The sequence below is a fragment of the Hippopotamus amphibius genome, chromosome 16, assembly GCF_030028045.1.
Source record: "Hippopotamus amphibius kiboko isolate mHipAmp2 chromosome 16, mHipAmp2.hap2, whole genome shotgun sequence".
Lineage (NCBI taxonomy): Eukaryota > Metazoa > Chordata > Mammalia > Artiodactyla > Hippopotamidae > Hippopotamus > Hippopotamus amphibius.
The window spans coordinates 63060736-63079902 of record NC_080201.1 but is presented as its reverse complement, the minus strand read 5'-3'; the positions used below and the strand labels follow the sequence as shown (position 1 = coordinate 63079902).

Below are 19167 nucleotides of genomic sequence, written 5' to 3'. Positions count from 1 at the left end.
CCTGTGTGACCTCCTGCAAGCAACAGCTGGCCTGCGAGCCTCTGTTGATTTCTGTGTAACTGGTGGTGATGGTGGCTCCTTCAGGGCTGTGGTATTGATTAAACGAGATTAATTCCAAGATGATGAACACAAGTTTGCTGTCGTCGTTTCTTTGTTTTAATTTCAATATCGATTGATGGAGAGAGGCTGTCACCTCACACACTACTGGGTGTACAAACTGCCTCAGCCAATTTGGGGAGCCGTCTGGAATTTTCTGTTTCAGGGGAAGAGACATGCGGATGTGATCAGGCAGTCTTACACCTGGAGATTTGCCCTAGGGGACCCTGTACACTTCTGCCCAGAGATAAAGACATGGGAAAACGGGAAAGGGGCATTGGTCTCATCGACCAAAACTGTAAGCAACAAAATTCCACCCACTGAAGAAGGAAGAAACAATTTTGTGGGACTTTTCTACTATGGTATATCATACAGCAGTTAAACATTCATAAACCAGGATTACAAACCAAAAAATTCATATTAATCTTGCCAACATAATGGTGAGTCAGAAGCCAACACTAACGCATGTGATATTACTGCATTGTTAAAAGGAGACATCATCATTTTTTAGGCATACAAAGGCACGAAAATGATGAAAAACAGGTGAGACGATTAACTTGCAATCCATGATGGTTACACTGACACATCACAGAGAAAACTCAGGAGGCTTCTGGAACGCTGGCCATCTTGTCAACTTGCCTTGAGTTACATCTACATTTGATTTTGATTACTATCCATAGTTAATTTTGTTTAATGCTCCTTCTGAATGTTTTAGCCTTCTCAGTAAACAACGAAAAAAATCACGGAGGGGTCTCGGTGCAACTTCAGGGAACAGCAGCTGGGTCTCAGCACCATGGACATGACAAATGGACACTGCATGGAAATTACAGGCGGTCTGAAACCTCAACCCAGGCTCAGGTCTAAAGACAACCCAGTGCCTGGCTGCATCTTTAATGCCAGATGGGTTGGGCTTTCATATGGTGTGCTCCTGACCTTTACACTCTCATAGGAAGGGTCAGTGGTCAGGCAGTTCACCTCTGTGGTCTGCCCGTGTGTAATGATTCCAAGATCCATGGGTTACCTCTGTGGAACTCCAAGAAAGCTCCATAAACTATGCACTTCACATGCAATGACCATAAAACTGGGACGAAAGGAGTTCCAGCCTTGTAAACTTGCTGGGAAGTATAAATGGGTAGTGTATCTAAAATCCCTACCCTGTCACTTGTTTTCAAGCTCCTGTTTAGGGGTGGCGGGGTTTTTACTTTTCCAACACATGTCTCTAATATATCTGGCTGGTCAAATACTGCACCAGACATCTGGTGCTTTGGCCTCCACATGCCTGGGTGACTGAGAGCAAAGCAGGGTGGTGGTAATAAATCTAATAAAATATGCACAGAGGAAAATGGAAACCAAGGGAGCCAACCCAGCCTGCAGAAGCCTGGAGGTGCTCAGCGCTTTGGAAACGCAGTGTGTGTGGAGCGAAAATGACACAGGTGAGAACAGACTGACTGATGGACATTGTTTTATGGAAAACTGAACCCCATTGCTCTTCTACACTCAAGAGATAGTCTAAAAGCTTGGGGTAACTTTTTTTGAAAATATGAGGGAGTTCTAGAGCAAATTCTTCCTCATATAGTCTTTCAGGCAATCTTATCCTAACATCTGCTTGAACATCTGGTCAACCTAACTTGTCACTGGGCATCCAATCAGCACCTTGCAAATGAGGAAAAACAGTTTTAAGCCAGAGAATTTCTCTATCTAGGGATCAAGAGCCTTCAACTGAAGGAATTTAAAATAGTCTGTGCTCCATCATCAAAAAGTCTACAAATAATAAATGCTGGAGAGACGGATCAAGATGGCAGAGTAGGAGGATGTGCGCTCACTCCTTCTTGCAAGAGCACCGGAATCACAACTAATTACTGAACAGTCATCGACAGGAAGACACTGGAACTCACCAAAAAAGACACCCACATCCAGAGACAAAGGAGAAGCTGCAATGAGATGGTAGGAGGGGCACAATTGTGTTAAAATCAAATCCCATAAATGCTGGGTGGGAGACTCAAAAACTGGAGAACAGTTATACCGCAAAAGTCCACCCACTAAAGTGAGGGTTCTGAGCCCCACGTCAGGCTTCCCAACCTGGGAGTCCAGCAACGGGGGTAGGAATCCCCAGAGAATCAGATTTTGAAAGCCAGTGGGATTTGATTGCAGGACCTCCACAGGACTGAGGGAAACAGACTCCACTCTTGGAGGGCACACAAAAAGGTGTGCTCACCAGAACCCAGGGGGAAGGAGCAGTGACCCCATAGGAGACTGAACCAGACCTACCTGCTGGTGTTGGAGCATTGCCAGCAGAGGTGGGGGGGGGGCGGCTGTGGCTCACTGAGGAGACAGGGGCACTGGGGGCAGGGGTTCTGGGAAGTGCTCATTGGCGTGAGCCCTCCCAGAGCCTGCCATTAGCCCCACTAAAGAGCCTGTAAGCTCCACTGCTAGGTAGCCTCAGGCCAAACATCAAACAAGGTGGGAACACAGCCCCACTCTTTGGCAGACAAGCAGATTAAAATTTTACTGAGCTCCACCAACCAAATCAGATTAAAGTCTTACTGAGCTCTGCCCACACAGCCCTACCCACCATCCGTCCCTCCCATCAGGAAGGACGTTCCAGCCTCCTAGATAGCTTCCTCCACAAGAGGGCAGACAGCAGTATCAAGCAGCATCAGCAGTATTTCCTTCTGTGGAACTGAAAACCACAGCCACAGAAAGATAGAGAAAATGAAAAAGCAGAGGACTTTGTACCAGATGAAGGGACAAGCTAAAACTCCAGAAAAACAACTAAATGAAGAGGAGATAGGCAAGCTTCCAGAAAAAGAATTCAGAATAATGATAGTGAAGATGATCCAGGACTTTGAAAAAAGACTGGATGCAAAGATTGAAAAGTTTACCAAAGACCTAGAAGAATTAAAGAGCAAACAAACAGAGATATGCAACACAATAACTAAAATGAAAAATACACTAGAAGGAACCAATAGCAGGTTAACTGAGGCATAAGTGCGAGTAAGTGACCTGGAAGACAGAATGGTGATAATCACTGATGCAGAAAAGAAAAAAGAATGAAAAGAACTGCAGACAGCCTAAGAGACCTCTGGGACAATGTTAAACGCACCAACATTTGCATTATAGGGGTCCCAGAAGGAGAAGAGAAAGAGAAAGGACCTGAGAAGATATTGGAAGAGATTATAGTTGAAAACTTCCCTAACATGGGAAAGGAAATAGCTACCCAAGTCCAGGAAGTGCAGAGAGTCCCAGGCAGGATAAATCCAAGGAGAAACACGCCAAGACATATAGTAGTCAAGTTGACAAAAATTAAAGACAGAGAAAAGTTATCAAAAGCAACAAGGGAAAAATGACAACTAACATACAAGGGAATTCCCACAAGGTTAAGAGCTGATTTCTCAGCAAAAACTCTGCAAGCCAGAAGGGAGTGGCATGATATATTTCAAGTGATGAAAGAGAAGAACCTACAACCAAGAATACTCTACCCAGCAAGGATCTCATTGAGATTCGATGGAGAAATCAAAAGCTTTACAGACAAGCAACAGCTAAGAGAATTCAGCACCACCAAACCAGTCCTACAACAAATGCTAAAGGAACTTCTCTAAGCGGGAAACATAAGAGAAGATAAGAGAAGAAAAGGACCTACAAAAACAAAAACAAAACAATTAAGAAAATGGTAATAGGAACATACATATTGATAATTACCTTGAATGTAAATGGACTAAACGCTCCAACCCAAAGACACAGACTGGCTGAATGGATACAGAAACAAGACCCATATATATGCTGTCTACAAGAGACTCACTTCAGACCTAGGGATACATATAGACTGAAAGTGAGGGGATGGAAAAAGATATTCCATGCAAAAGAAAATCAAAAGAAAGCTGGAGTAGCAATACTCATATCTGATAAAATAGGCTTTAAAAAATATTACAAGAGACAAGAAAGGACACTACATAAAGATTGAGGGATCAATACAAGAAGAGATAACAATTATAAGTATATATGCACCCAATATAGGAGCACCTCAATACTAAGGCAAATGTTAACAATGATGAAAGAGGAAATCGACAGTAACACAATCATAGTGGGGGACTTTAACACCCCACTTACACCAATGGACAGATCATCCACACAGAAAATTAATAAGGAAACACAAGCTTTAAATGACACAATAAATCAGCTTGATTTAATAGATATCTATAGGACATTACATCCAAAAACAGCAGATTACACATTCTTCTCAAGTGCACATGGGACATTCTCCAGGATAGATCACATTTTGGGTCATAAATCAAGCCTTGGTAAATTCAAGAAAATTGAAATCATATCAAGCATCTTTTCTGACCACAACGCTATGAGATTAGAAATCAATTACAGGAAAAAAACTGTAAAAAACATAAACACATGGAGGCTAAACAATATGCTACTAAATAACCAAGAGATCACTGAAGAAATCAAAGAGGAAATCAACAAATACCTAGAGACAAAGGACAATGAAAACACAATGACCCAAAACCTATGGGATGCAGCAAAGGCAGTTCTAAGAGGGAAGTTTATAGCAATACAATCCTACCTCAAGAAACAAGAAACATCCCAAATAAACAATCTAACCTTACACCTAAAGAAACTAGAGAAAGAAGAGCAAACAAAACCCAAAGTTAGTAGACGCAGAGAAATCATAAAGATCAGAGCAGAAATAAATGAAATAGAAACAAAGAAAACAATAGTAAAATCAATAAAACTAAAAGCTGGTTCTTTGAGAAGATAAATAAAATTGATAAACCTCTAGCAAGACTCATCAAGAAAAAGAGGGAGAGGACTCAAATCAAAAAAATTAGAAAGGAAACAGGAGAAGTTACGACAGACACCGCAGAAATAAAAAGCACCATAAGAGACTACTACAAGCAACTCTCTGCCAATAAAATGGACAACCTGGATGAAATGGACAGATTCTTAGAAAGGTATAACCTTCCAAGAATGAATCAGGAAGACATAGAAAATATGAACAGACCAATCAAAAGTAATGAAATTGAAACTGTGATTAAAAATCTCCCAACAAACAAAAGTCCAGGACCAGATGGATTCACAGGTGAATTTTATCAAACATTTAGAGAAGAGCTAACACTCATCCTTCTCAAGCTCTTCCAAAAAACTGCAGAGGAAGGAACACTCCCAAACTCATTTTATGAGGCCACCATAACCCTGATACCAAAACCAGACAAAGATACTACAAAAAAAAGAAAACGACAGACCAATATCATTGATGAATTTAGATGCAAAAATCCTCAACAAAATACTAGCCAACAGAATCCAAACATATTAAAAGGATCATACACCATGATCAAGTGGGGTTTATCCCTGCAATGCAAGGATTCTTCAATAAATGCAAATCAATCAATGTGATACATCATATTAATAAGTTGAAGGATAAAAGCCACATGATCATCTCAATAGATGCAGAAAAAGCTTTCGACAAAATTCAACACCCATTTATGATAAAAACTCTCCAGAAGGTGGGCATAGAGGGACCCTACCTCAACATAATAAAGGCCATATATGACAAACCCACAGCAAACATCATTCTCAATGGTGAAAAACTGGAAGCATTCCCTCTAAGATCAGGAACAAGACAAGGATGTCCACTCTCACCACTACTATTCAACATAGCTTTGGAAGTCCTTGCCACAGCCATCAGAGAAGAAAAAGAAATAAAAGGAATCCAAACTGGAAAAAAAGAAGTCAAACTGTCACTGTTCACAGGTGACATGATATTATACATAGAAAATCCTGAAGATGCCACCAGAAAACTACTTGAGCTCATCAATGAATTCAGTAAAGTTGCAGGATACAAAATTAACACACAGAAATCTCTTGCATTTCTATACACTAACAATGAAAGATCAGAAAGAGAAATTAAGGAAACAATCCCATTCACCACTGCAACAAAAAGAATAAAATACCTAGGAATAAACCTAACCAAGGAGGTAAAAGACCTGTACTCAGAAATCTATAAGACACTAATGAAAGAAATCAAAGACAATACAGATGGAGGGACATACCATATTCTTGGACTGGAAGAATCAACATTGTGAAAATGACTATACTACCTAAAGCAATTTACAGATTCAATGCAATCCCGATCAAATTACCAATGGCATTTTTCACAGAATTAGAACAAGAAATTTTATGATTTGTATGGAAACGCAAAAGACCCCGAATAGCAAAACAATCTTAAGAAGGAAAGACGGAATTGGTGGAATCAGGCTTCCAGACTTCAGGCTATACTACAAGGCTACAGTGATCAAGACAGTGTGGTACTGGCACAAAAACAGAAATATAGATCAATGGAACAGAATAGAAAGCCCAGAGATAAACTATGGTCAACTAACCTATGACACAGGAGGCAAGGATATACAATGGAGAAAAGGCAGCCTCTTCAGTAAATGGTGCTGGGAAAACTGGACAGCTACATGTAAAGGAATGAAATTAGAACACTCCCTAACACCATACACAAAAATCAACTCCAAATGGATTAAAGACCTAAATGTAAGGCCAGACACTATAAAACTGCTAGAGGAAAACATAGGAAGAACACTCTTCGACGTAAATAACAGCAAGATCTTTTTTGATCCACCCCCTAGAGTAATGGAAATAAAAACAAAAATAAATAAGTGGGACCTAATGAAACTTGAAAGCTTCTGCACAGCAAAGGAAACTCTAAGCAAGACGAAAAGACAACCCTCAGAAAGGGAGAAAATATTTGCAAACGAATCAGCAGACAAAGGACTAATCTCCAAAACATATAAACAGTTCATCCAGCTCAATATCAAAAAAACAAGCAACCCAATCAAAAAATGGGCAGAAGACCTAAATAGGCATTTCTCCAAAGACGACATACGGATGGCCAAGAGGCACATGAAAAGCTGCTCAACATCACTAATTATTAGAGAAATGCAAATCAAAACGACAATGAGGTATCACCTCACACCGGTTAGAATGGTCATCATCAGAAAATCTACAAACAGTAAATGCTGGAGAGGGTGTGGAGAAAAGGGAACGCTCTTGCACTGCTAGTGGGACTGTAAATTGATACAGCCACTATGGAGGAAAGTATGGAGGTTCCTTGCAAAACTGAAAATAGAACAACCATATGACCCAGCAATCCCACTGCTGGGCTTATACCCAGAAAACGCCATAATTCAAAAAGACACATGCACTCCCACATTCGTTGCAGCACTATTTACAATAGCCAGGACATGGAAGCAACCTAAATGTCCATCAACAGATGAATGGATAAAAATGATGTGGTACATATATACAATGGAATATTACTCAGCTGTAAAAAGCAAGGAAACTGGGACACTTCTAGAGATATGGATGGACTTGGAGACTGTGAGTCAGAAAGAGAAAAACAAATACCGTATATTAACACATATATGCAGACGATAGAAAAACGGTACAAATCAACTGGTTTGCAAGGCGGAAATAGAGACACAGATGTAGAGAACAAACATATGGACACCAAGTGGGGAAAGCAGGGAGGGTTGGGGGAGAATGAATTGGGAGATTGGGATACCAAATTGTACACTCTAAATATATGCAGTTTATTGTATGTTAACTGTATCTCAATAAAAGTTCTAAAAAAAAAATACTGGAGAGGGTGAGGAAAAAAGGGACCCCTCCTGCACTGTTGGTGGGAACATAAATTGATACAGCCACTGTGGAAAACAGTATGCAGGTTCCTTAAAACACTAAAAATAGAGCTACCACATGATCCAGCAATCCCACTCCTGGCCATATATCCAGAGAAAACTCTAATTTGAAAAGACACATGCACCCCAATGTTAAAAGCAGCACTATATACAACAGTCAAGAAATGGAATCAACCAAAGTGTCCATTAACAGACGAATGGGTAAAGAAGATGTGGTGCATATATACAATGGAATATTCCTCAGCCACAAAAAAGAACGAAATAATGCCATTTGTAGCAACATGGGTGGACCTAGAGAATACCATACTCTGTGACGTAAGTCAGAGAAAGACAAATATCATATGATATCACTTATATGTGGAATCTAAAAAAAGGTATGAAAGAAAATATTCACAAAACATAAATAGGAGCACAGATGTAGAAAACAAACTCATGGTTACCAAAGGGGAAGGAAGGAGGGATAAATTAGGAGTGTAGAATTAGCACGTACAAACTACAATATATAAAACAGATAAACAACAAGGACCTATTGTATAGCACAGGGGACTCTGCTCAACATCTTGTAGTGACCTATAATGGAAAAGAATCTGCAAGAGTATATATATACACATATATAACTGAATCACTCGGCTGTACACCTGAAATTAACACAACATTGTAAATCAACTATACTCCAATATAAATAATAAACAAATAAACAAACAAGTCTGTATAACAGCAAATGCAAGACAAATCTACTCTCACGCTTGCAAAGTGGGAGTAAGATGATCAACCCAGATGTTAGGGCCCTGTTTTCCATTGGGTCCGGGGCGGGTAAGCAATGGCTGGGGATCAGGTACGGGATTTACTCTATTCTGAGACGAGTCTCTTCTCAGCTCCTCTCAATTGTCCGAAGAAAGGAAAGGAGGATGCTGTGCACAGAGTGAAGAAGGCCAGAATCTAGAACATGCCCAGAATGACCCAACTGATGGGCGCGTTGACCTACCAGAGAGAAGACTCCACATGCTGGCATCTGGGGTCCCCTCGCGAAACAACAAACTCCCCAACTGACCAACCTTAGTAAATCCACTCAGGACGTGACCCTCGCCCTGGAGACGCAACGTGGGGTTAGAGTCGGGACATCCTCCCCAACGTCACCACGTGACATGTAACGGGCAATGAAACACGGGTCCTCGTGGATCCCAGCACAGCCACGCCCCCAGGGTAAAATGGAGGTGACTCCTGCGTCCCAGTTAGATGGTGTTTGAGTGTCTCGTAAAGGCTTGACGGTAGAGTGAAACAGGCTCAGGAATCAATTAGGGTTAGATACGCCTGCGGTATTTTTATTCCTTCCACTGTGTTAACATTCACCCATCTGAAGACTTGCCCGTGATAGTCTGTAATGTTTCCTCCTCTTTCCCTATAACCCACTTAGTTTAAATGCCGACTGATTCTTGCATTTAGCTATACTTTACATCATTTAGGTTCCCCGCACCATCTTCAAATCCAAATCCACAAAGTTGGTTACTTCTTTATTTTACGCAGTCCCATTGCTTTAAACCGTGCCCCTGAAGGACTGACCCTACTTCCCATTTTAGACTTCTCTGTGTAATTGTTTTGTTAATTTAACCTGCGACACCAGACCTGCCACGAGGGCGGAGTGTACACGTGCTCTGCTCAATGTGACCTCCTCACGTCCTGGGATGGCCATGGGATAACATGCTGAGATATTGCTTTAGTGAACGGGGATAAGATTGTGAATGGAGAATAGACGCATTAATGGGTCAAGTCCAAGAAGTCACGGAACGCTTACGGTGAGTGATCTTGAGCAGTTAGAAAAAAGATCATGTCACTAGATAAAAACAAAAACAAAAACTCATGGCATTTTCCCCGTCGTTGAATTACTGTGAGTAACCCTGAAAGCAGGACCTAAGGCAAGGATGTAAGTGTGGGTGGTTTATTTGGGAAGCAGGAATGAGGGAGTGGGCTAGGAAAAGTGTGAAGGATGGAATTCTGGAAACAGGGATGCGTTACGGAGGACCCTGCAGTAGGTGATGTGGACAAGACTCCAGCAGGATCCTGAGGATGTACGGAACACCCTGCAGAATCTTCCTTTCCGAGCAGGAGACCCTTGGGAATGTATTCATGGGCTCCTGCTCCCATTTGCTTGGAATTTTCCCCAGGGATGGTTTCTTTCTTCATGGTTTGGGGCTGCAATTGTTTGAGGTAAGGTCCTTACCCCCAAATGTGGGAGTCACACGGGTGTCCTTCAGAGGGGTACTGTCCACGTGATGCTGAGACCTACAGAGCTGTCCACCTGATCGAATATGAAATCAGCAGGTCACCCCGAGGGATACGAAATGGAGGCTAAAAACACGTGCTTGAAAACCTAAATTCAATGGATTTAATGCAGCATCTGTTAACTTGACTCCAGCCCTTCTGGAAGCTGCCACGTCTTTGCCTTCTGGATCAGAAGGCAATTTATCTTTCAGTCCCTGCTTCCTCTCTTCCCTCCCACCCAATCTTTCAGTTCTGAATTCAGAAGGTCTTGTCACCCTTTTAAGGAGAACAGAGATGAACGATGGTTAGTCCCTCCTAGATCAGACCACAATTCTAGATCATTTCAGGTCACACACATTGGAACTGCTGCAAATCTAGCCTTGGACCCCAGCAATATCTAACACAGCAGCTGCCTAACAAAGGAAACCACAGCCCGTCCATGGAAGGTTACTGCCCGAGGCAGGAAGAGAAAGAAACGGGTCCTGGTTACAAGCCTGACCTTCTGCCCTGACTCAGGGGTAGCAGAGGCCAGATGAGAGTGGCCTGGAGTGGAGATAACCAGCTAGGAAAGAGGGAGAAACTTGCAAGTATGTTCTAGAAGGCCACTGGAAAGGCAATAACCAAAGGGCATCCTCTCCTAGATGTCATCTGGTTTCATCAGCTCTTAAGGAAACTTCTGGAAACCCTGGCCTTGGAGAAAGAATTTATTCCTATTGCTTTCCTGATTGTTTTGTACTTTTAGAGTCTCACTTTGCAGTATTATGGGCTCCCCAACTTAGACATAACTTTACAATTCTTGCATCTACACAAAATTTTCGTGTTCTCTAGGTGCTAGAAACCAGACCAGCTGCCCCCCAAAAAGAAGGTGGGATGTTACAAGACTCAGAATGGACCACCGCCAACTTCTTTGTCCTCACTGAATTTCTGGCTGTGCAGGACCCTGCCGCACAGGGAGTGGGGTTGTTCTGCTCTGATAGGGACCCTGAGGGGAAAACAGAGTTGGAAAGGCAGGATGAGGCAGTTCTTGGAAGACCGTGAACACCAGGGAGAATTTGCACATGCAGATCCTGGAGAATTGGGCAAAGAGAGGATGTGGTGAGGAGGGCTGTACAGTGCAGTGAGGGTGGGGGGTGTAGAAGGGAAGCCCCCTGGAAAGCCCTGGAGACTCAACGATAAAAGTCATTCAACCATTAAAAACAAATCAAATTAGTAGTCGCTATAAAATTGATTTCTATGAACCAACCACTTTCATATCCACAAATACATCCCAACTTCATGTTGAATATCCACCACAACAACAAAGGAAAATTCTACAGAATAAATGTGAAAACAAATATGCAAAACTTCACCCATGCAAATATATATCTTTCAAACATTTCTGAAGGGAGCAAAAATCAGATTTGAACAAATTAAGAAACACGCCTTATCCTTGGACAGAGTGACTCAGCATCACAAACATGTCGGTTCTGCATAAGCTAATTTATAAACGTGCCTCAGTCCTCAAAACACACCAACGTGTGTTTCTTCTTGAACTAGACAAGTTGATACTAAATCCCATATGGAAAAATAAAAATGTAAGAATAACTAGGAAAACACCCAGAGAGAAGAGCTATGCGGGCAGGGGGGACGAGCTCACCAGAAATTAAAACACAGCAGAGAGCCTCTGGGTCATGAGGAAACAAGCGAGCCCAGAGGCGTCTGCTTGTTAAGACAGAAGAAACACAGGAAGGATCGGTCCTATTTCATAGGCACTTACAAGTAGTGGGATACTATAAACAATGTGATTTCCATGTGAGCGGATGCCTCTGGGAGAAGATTTGCCACAGCAGAGGGTCAGTCGCTGCTAAAATTATTAAGTGGATGCTTAATAAGGAGCAAGATGCGTACAAACTCTCGAAGTAGCTGCCCACAAACCAGTGATTAATTACAAAGGGCAAACAGCAGCTTTCCTCTGGAGAGACCTGGGGCATGCCGAATTAACCACGTGAGGAAGCCAAAGTCACCAATAAGGAGAAGCAAGGACAACACGGCTTGCATGGCGTTCCATCCCAAAACGCACAGCCTGCACCTAAGCGGGAAGTGGTGTGGGAAACCTCCTGCTCTGTGTGTGTCACGCTGCTTTTCTCTGCAGGGTCTCCCCTCCTCTCTCATCAACCCCAGCATGACCAAGGCTGTGAGGGAAGGAACCCAACCTCTCTCTTCATGAGCTGGTTGCAAATCTATTAATCCAAACAGGATTCCAGGATGTCGGAGCATCTGGGGAAGAACACAAGCCGCTGAAGTTGGGGAGAGCAAACACCTTGGGCAGGAACCAGTGATCTGCTGACCGTCCAGCTCAGAACCCAGCATCGGGCTCTCGGCACGTGCTGGCATGTTTGGACCGTGTCTGGAGCACACATCTGGGTTTATGGCGGGCAGAAATTGTTTTCTGAAAAAGAAGTCATACAGCTTACTGGGGATGGCAACAGAGACGGACGTGTGGGGAAAGAGCTGTTCCGCTTCCTGTGAAAACTCCAGTGTTGAAACACACGCTGGGGGTGATGGAGGCCCACGGCATCCTCTCAGTCAGTGTGGCCTCCCCGGCTCTGTCCTCTCGTCCCTCCGCTCAGCCCGGAGCACGCACGAAAGTCACCGTTATGTCAAAACTCACCACCCCGCTCTGCCTTACTCCCAAGGCAGGATACTGAGTCCTATTCTTATTATTATTGTTTTCTGCTTTTAGGGTGAGCCTTGAAGTGCCCCTTAAGATCCCTCCTCATTGGCCTTCTCAGTGGTGGAGATGGGGAGACGGTCCTGGATTAGCCAGTGGGGGCCCAGGTCACCACAAAGGTCCTGATGCGTGAAAGGCGGAGGCAGAGAAGACAGGGCCAGAGAAAATGTGACTTGAAAGCAGAAGTTGGAGAGCCGTGCCTGCTGGCATGGAAGCTGGGAGGGGATGAGGCATGGGACACGGCAGCCTGCTGAAGCCTGAGAAGGCGCGGGAGTGAATCCACCCCCCGCTCTCAGGAGCAACGTGGCCCGACAGCAACTTGATTTTAACACAAGGCTTTCCATTTTGGACTTCTGACCTCCAGAACTATAAGGTGAAAACTCTGTGTAGGTTTAAGCCAAGGACTTGTAATGGTTGCTACGGCAGCCACAGGAAACAAATACCCCAAGTATTTGTGGGGTTTGGTGGTGGTCCTTGATCAGTTGTTTGTTTGCCAGTCTGAGCTCTGCAAGCTCAGGGTCTGAATCTGTGGTGTCCAGTGAGGTACTTCTTAGCCGGGAACACTGCAAATACCCAATAAATATGTGTTGATGCTTCAGTCAAAAGGGACTTCAGGCCAGGTAGGCAGCAGCTTATACGTCCAGTGAGGCCTTGGATGTCGTCAGAAATGTCTGCAGAAGCCCGCTGCCCGCTCCAGCCTCAGCCCTGAGGAAACAGGGCCAGGCTCCTGGGGAGGGGCAGTTCCCCTTCCTGTGGGGCTGCTGACGTGACAACCCCGTGACGGAGAGGACCAGCCTCCAAGTGGCCACACCCTGTGGGTCTGTCTGTCCTGAGGGCACCAGGGTCTCCTCCATCTGCACAACCGGGACCACAGAGACCAGACGCCATGACCCCCACCCTCACGGCCCTGCTCTGCCTCGGTGAGATGGAGGAGGGGGAGGGGAAGCCCTGCTCTGGGAGGGACCCTCCCCACAGCCAGGCCTGCTCTGTCAGGAGACCCCAGGACTCAGGAGGCTCACGGGGAGGAGAGGTGCTGCTCAGATTCAGGGCAAATCTCTCACAGGGATCTCTCTTCCAGGGCTGAGTGTGGGCCTGAGGACCCAGGTGCAGGCAGGTGAGTCTGTCCCAGGTGTCCCAGCTCCCTCCTCCTCACGGGGACAAGGGGCCACCCCCAGGCCATGGGGATGGGGAGCAGCAGGTCTGGGCTGAAGGAGGGGGAGTCTGGGAGGTTTGGGGCTGAGAGCTGGGCACCTGGGGGTGGGCATGTCTTGGGACCCAGCCTCTGATTTCCTTCCAGGGACCCTCCCCAAACCCACCATCTGGGCTGAGCCAGGCTCTGTGATCCCCAGGGGCAGCCCCGTGATCATCTGGTGTCAGGGGACCCGGGGGGCCCAGGAGTTCCGTCTGGATAAAGAGGGAAACTCAGAACCTTGGGACACAGAGAGCCCACTGGAGCCCGGGGACAAGGCCAAGTTCTCCATCCCACGCATGACAGAGCACTACGCAGGGAGACATCACTGTTCCTATCTCAGCCCCACTGGCTGGTCAGAGCACAGTGACCCCCTGGAGCTGGTGGTGACAGGTGAGGGGACACTCAGGGGTCCCAGCCTCAGGCTCTGCCCTCAGGAAGGGCGTCTGCGCTCAGGGGTGTGTGCCTCTCACAGCCCAGCCCTGGGGGAGGGCAGGGGGTGTGAGCCCCATTTAACAAGCTGCCTCCTTCTCTCCTAGGATTTTACCACAAACCCACCCTCTCAGCCCTGCCGAGCCCGGTGGTGACCTCAGGAGGGAACGTGACCCTCCAATGTGGCTCACGGCAGGGATTTCACAGGCACATTCTGACTGAGGAAAGAGAACAGAACTCCTCCCGGACCCTGGACGCACAGCGACGCCCCGATGGGCAGACCCAGGCCCTGTTCCCTGTGGGCCCCGTGACCCCCACACACAGGTGGACGTTCAGATGCTACGGTTTTAACAGGGACAAACCCCAGGTGTGGTCAGAATCCAGTGACCCACTGGAGCTCCTGATCTCAGGTGAAGAAGTCCCACCTTGGCCTCACACACCTTTTGAAGCAAGAGACAGATTATTAGATGCTTTTCTCCCAGGATTGTCCCAAATGAGAAGGTGGGATGAGGGGGGTGTGGGACTCAAGGACAGAGACACAGAGTGTGAGAGAGACAGTGAGGCTGGGGACGAAGATGGGAGAAGGGGGTTCATGGGAGGAACCAGCCCCTACAACCTAGGGCTGGTCTCTCCCCAGGTGTGTCTGGGAAGCCCTCCCTCCTGAGCCCCCAGGACCCTGTCGTGGCCTCTGGACAGAATCTAACCCTCCAGTGTCGCTCTGATGTCGGCTACGACAGATTCGCTCTGTCCAAGGAGGGGGGAAAGGACCTCCCCCAGCGCCCTGTCCGGCAGCCCCAGGCTGGGCTCTCTCAGGCCAACTTCTCCCTGGGCCGAGTGACCAACACCCACGGGGGTCGGTACAGATGCTACGGTGGACACAACCTCTCCTCCGAGTGGTCGGCCCCCAGTGACCCGCTGGACATCCTGGTGGCAGGTGAGGAGCCAGCGGGTCCGTCAGGGACCCAGACTCTGCACAGGCCCTGCGGGGGGAGCCCCGGGGGTGATGCTGGGACCAGGGGGGAGGGGTCCCCAGGGAGGGAGACAGAGAGACAGAGAAACAGGGGTGGGCGGGAGAGGGAGAGACTCAGAGAAAACACAGACAGAGCTGAGGGTCCTCAGGGAGGCCCTGCTGAGTCTCAGCTGAGAACCAGGTGGCCGGCAGCCCCTCACCCCCTTCCTCTCTCTAGGACGGCTCCCTGACACGCCCTCCCTCTCGGTGCAGCCGGGCCCCAGGGTGGCCCCAGGAGAGAATGTGACCCTGCTGTGTCAGTCAGGGAGCACAAGGGAAACCTTCCTTCTGTCCAACGAGGGGGCAGCCCATCCCCCCCTGCGTCTTAGAGCAAAGTCCCGAGGTGGGCAGTTCCAGGCCGAATTCTCCATGAGTCCTGTGACCTCGGCCCACAGTGGGACCTACAGGTGCTACAGCTCACTCAGCAGTCACCCCTACCTGCTGTCACAGCCCAGTGACCCCCTGGAGCTCCTGGTCTCAGGTGAGGGGCCCTGACCCTGTCCCTCGGACGCAGTCAGCTCAGGGCTCTGTCCCCTGAGAGCTCTGGGCTGGGGTGGGAGTGAGGGGTCTCTGAGGGAGGGTCACCTGGAGGGAGATCTGCCCCTGAGAGGCCCTCCACCCCTACCCACCCCTTCCCCCTCACCTGGGTTCTGGAGGTGACAGGGGGGCAGTGGGAGGGTCCTGGGGAGGCCACGGGGCAGGTGTCGGGGAAGAGTTGAGTGAGGTGGGGACTCCAGGGTCAGCCCCAGCCCCACCCGCTTCCTGTCCTCACTCCCGGGACTCCTAGGGGCCCCAGTCCCCACCCACAGGCCCCAATTCCACCACTGGGGCGTCACTGTGGCCTCTCTGCACAGATGGTGCACAGGCCACCCCGGGGCAGGTGGCGAGACTCTATGGGGATTGAAGTCCAGCAAAGATGCAGGGAGACCCCAGGGCACCAGGGCCTCTGAGGCTGGTGGATGAAGGATCATGGAGAAGGAGCTGTTGGGACCAAATCTTGGGGAGAAGCAGCCCCCGCCCCTCACCTCCTGTCCTGATTCCCAGGAAACTCTGAGGATCTGCTGCTCCCCTTCAGGCAGGCAGAGGGGAGGGTGAGGGTCTCTGGGGAGGTGGTAGTGATTCCATGGGGGGCAGGGCCGAGTCACACCCTAGTGACCTTCTGGAGAGCACCATCTGAGGTGAGGGGCCCCACTCCATCCTGTCTGGGCTCAGTCAGCTCAGGGTCCTGTGCTCAGGACTGTCTGGCACAGTCACACATAAGGGGCACAGGGGCTCCACAGAGGAGGACACGGAGCCCAGGAGAAGGGCTGTGTCCCCCCAACGCCTCACTCACACCCTCACTGTGTGACTCTCAGGAGCAGCTGACACCACCCGCCCATCAAAAAACACGTCACATCCCACGAGTGATGAGCAGGAGAAATGCTCAGATATGGGGCTGGGCTCTGAGGGTCACGTCCTGCCAAGGGGAGGTGGGTGCCCTGGGGGGACAACCCGGATTCTGGGGTGATTCAGATCTGCCTGACCTCTGTGACCCCTCTGTGCACAACTCCTAGCCTCACCGCCCCCAGACCACACGGTGGAGAACCTCGTCCGGATGGGCATGGCTGCCGCGATCCTGCTGGGCCTCGGGATTCTGCTCTTTCAGGCTCGACACGGCCATGGAGGAACCCCAGGTGCAGCCAGGAGCTGAGCACACGAGGGAGCCGCGCACCGTCCAGAGCGGTGCAGCCTTGGCCATGACCTCCTGGGCCCAGGAGCTTCTGGAAGGGCGTCTCAGCGTGTGTTGTGTGAACTGTCTGCCGAGACCACGGAGGGAGAGACAGGGTGTGGGTGCAGGCGCAGGTCTGGGAGTCCCTGGGGAGGGCTCTGCCTCTAGGAACCGTGGGGCTTTCCCTCCCCACCATGGAGGCCTCTCCCTGACGGCCCCGTCTGCTCTCAGCCCTGTGACACGAGGCACATCCCACATGGCGGGTCTGTGTCCACACCTTACACACCTTCATGCTCTGCTCCACTCTCATGTAATATATATATTTTTTTAATTTCCATCTTCACTGACCTCCATTCTTTCACTAAGAAACCGAATATGGTTTAAAAACTGAATTAATCGGTGAAACTGGGGTCCAGGCTGGAACAGGTACACCCAAAACTCTTCCCTAAACCCCTCTCTGGACCCCTCAAGCCCTTCTCTCCTCATCATATGACACCTGGTATAGTTTCCACAGAAACACCATCAGTGTGAAGGAACACCCTGGCATTTGAGTGACAGCCAGGTGCTGTGCTGGTAAGTGGGCTTAGGAATATATCACTTTGTAAAAAGCCCAGACGTGTGGCATTTGTCTCTTTCTTCAGTGTACATACTCTCTTCATGGCCAACCTCAGGTGGCCGTGTGAGTGCACTGGAGGCAGAGTGGGAGGGAATGAGGGGAACTGTCTCCCAAAGAAGTGAGGCTGGTCCAGCTGGGGCACCCCTCACTGATGGCCCCGGGGCAGACAGATGTGTCCTTTAGAGTAAACATCACGATAGATCATTTCCACTGCAGTTTTATGCCCTGGTTTCCATGAAATTATGATGCCAAAATCGTAGTCCAACCACATGAGAGGCAGAGAGAAAACAATGAAATATCAGTTGTGGAAGAAACACTGAGCACTTTGAATCCCAATACGTCATCAGTAGGTGTCCTAATTGCCTCAGTCAATGTGGGGATAAATAAGAATGATCCGTTAAAAGGAAGAGACACACAGTTCTGACCCACACGTATATAACCCAGATGGAAACACGCACATAACCATGAATATACATTCACGAGAGCTTTGACAGAGGGTCGTTCACATTACACAAAATCATACAAACACATCTCACCAAAACAGACCGGTTTGATGTATAGACACACACACACACATTTGCGACTGGATTTTATATGAGAGAAAAATACACAAATTTAAACTGCTACAATAATGTGGATCAATTTTGAAGCATGATCATGAATAAGTGAAGAAAAACGATGAGCGTATTTCATTAAATCAAATTCAAAAGCAGACAGTGTGAGACCCAACTAAACAAAATAAGAATATGAAGGAGGAAAAATAACAATTGATACCACAGAAATACGAAAAACCATAAACGCTAACAGAATACTATTAAGAATTCTATGCCAACACACTGGACAACCTAGAAGAAAGGACACGTTTCGAAAACATTCAGCCCAGCAACACAGAATCAAGAGGAAATACATAACTTTGAACAGACTGATTAAGAAGGGAAAAAGAATTTGTATTTTAAAAAGAAAATCACTTCCTGCAAACAAACGTCCAGGACCAGATGACTTTGTGGGAAAATTTCGCCAAACATACAAAGAAGAATGTCTACTGATCCTTCTCAAACACTTCCAAAGACTAAAGAGCCAGAAACGGTCCCAAAGTCATTCTATGCAGCCAGCATCTCCCCATACCAAAACCTGACAAAGACACTACCAAACAACAACATTACAGGCCAATATTCTTGATGAATATAGATGCAAACATGCTCAACAAGTATTAGCAAACTGAATCCAACAACCAAAGAATCATACACTGCAATCAAGCTGGATTCATGCCAGGGTCACAAGGATAGTGCAACATGCGCAAGTCACTCCATGTGATACAGCACAGCAACAGAGGAGGAGACAGAACCACATGATCATCTGCATCCATGAGGAAAAGAATTTGACAAAATTCAACACCCGCTCATGATAGAAACTCTTGCCAAAGTGAATACAGAGGAGAC

The 19167-nt window shown here is 47.2% G+C and overlaps 1 protein-coding gene across 1 annotated transcript; it reads left to right on the top strand.

Annotated features, from left to right (window-relative positions):
- The first annotated feature begins 13660 nt into the window (after positions 1-13660).
- On the top strand, positions 13661-17094 carry LOC130839337 (leukocyte immunoglobulin-like receptor subfamily A member 6). The gene is made up of 7 exons (XM_057713544.1): positions 13661-13694; positions 13853-13888; positions 14072-14356; positions 14503-14805; positions 15033-15329; positions 15583-15885; positions 16958-17094. Exons 1-7 carry the CDS (start codon positions 13661-13663, stop codon positions 17092-17094), a joined length of 1395 nt encoding a protein of 464 aa, XP_057569527.1.
- The last annotated feature ends 2073 nt before the right edge of the window (positions 17095-19167 follow it).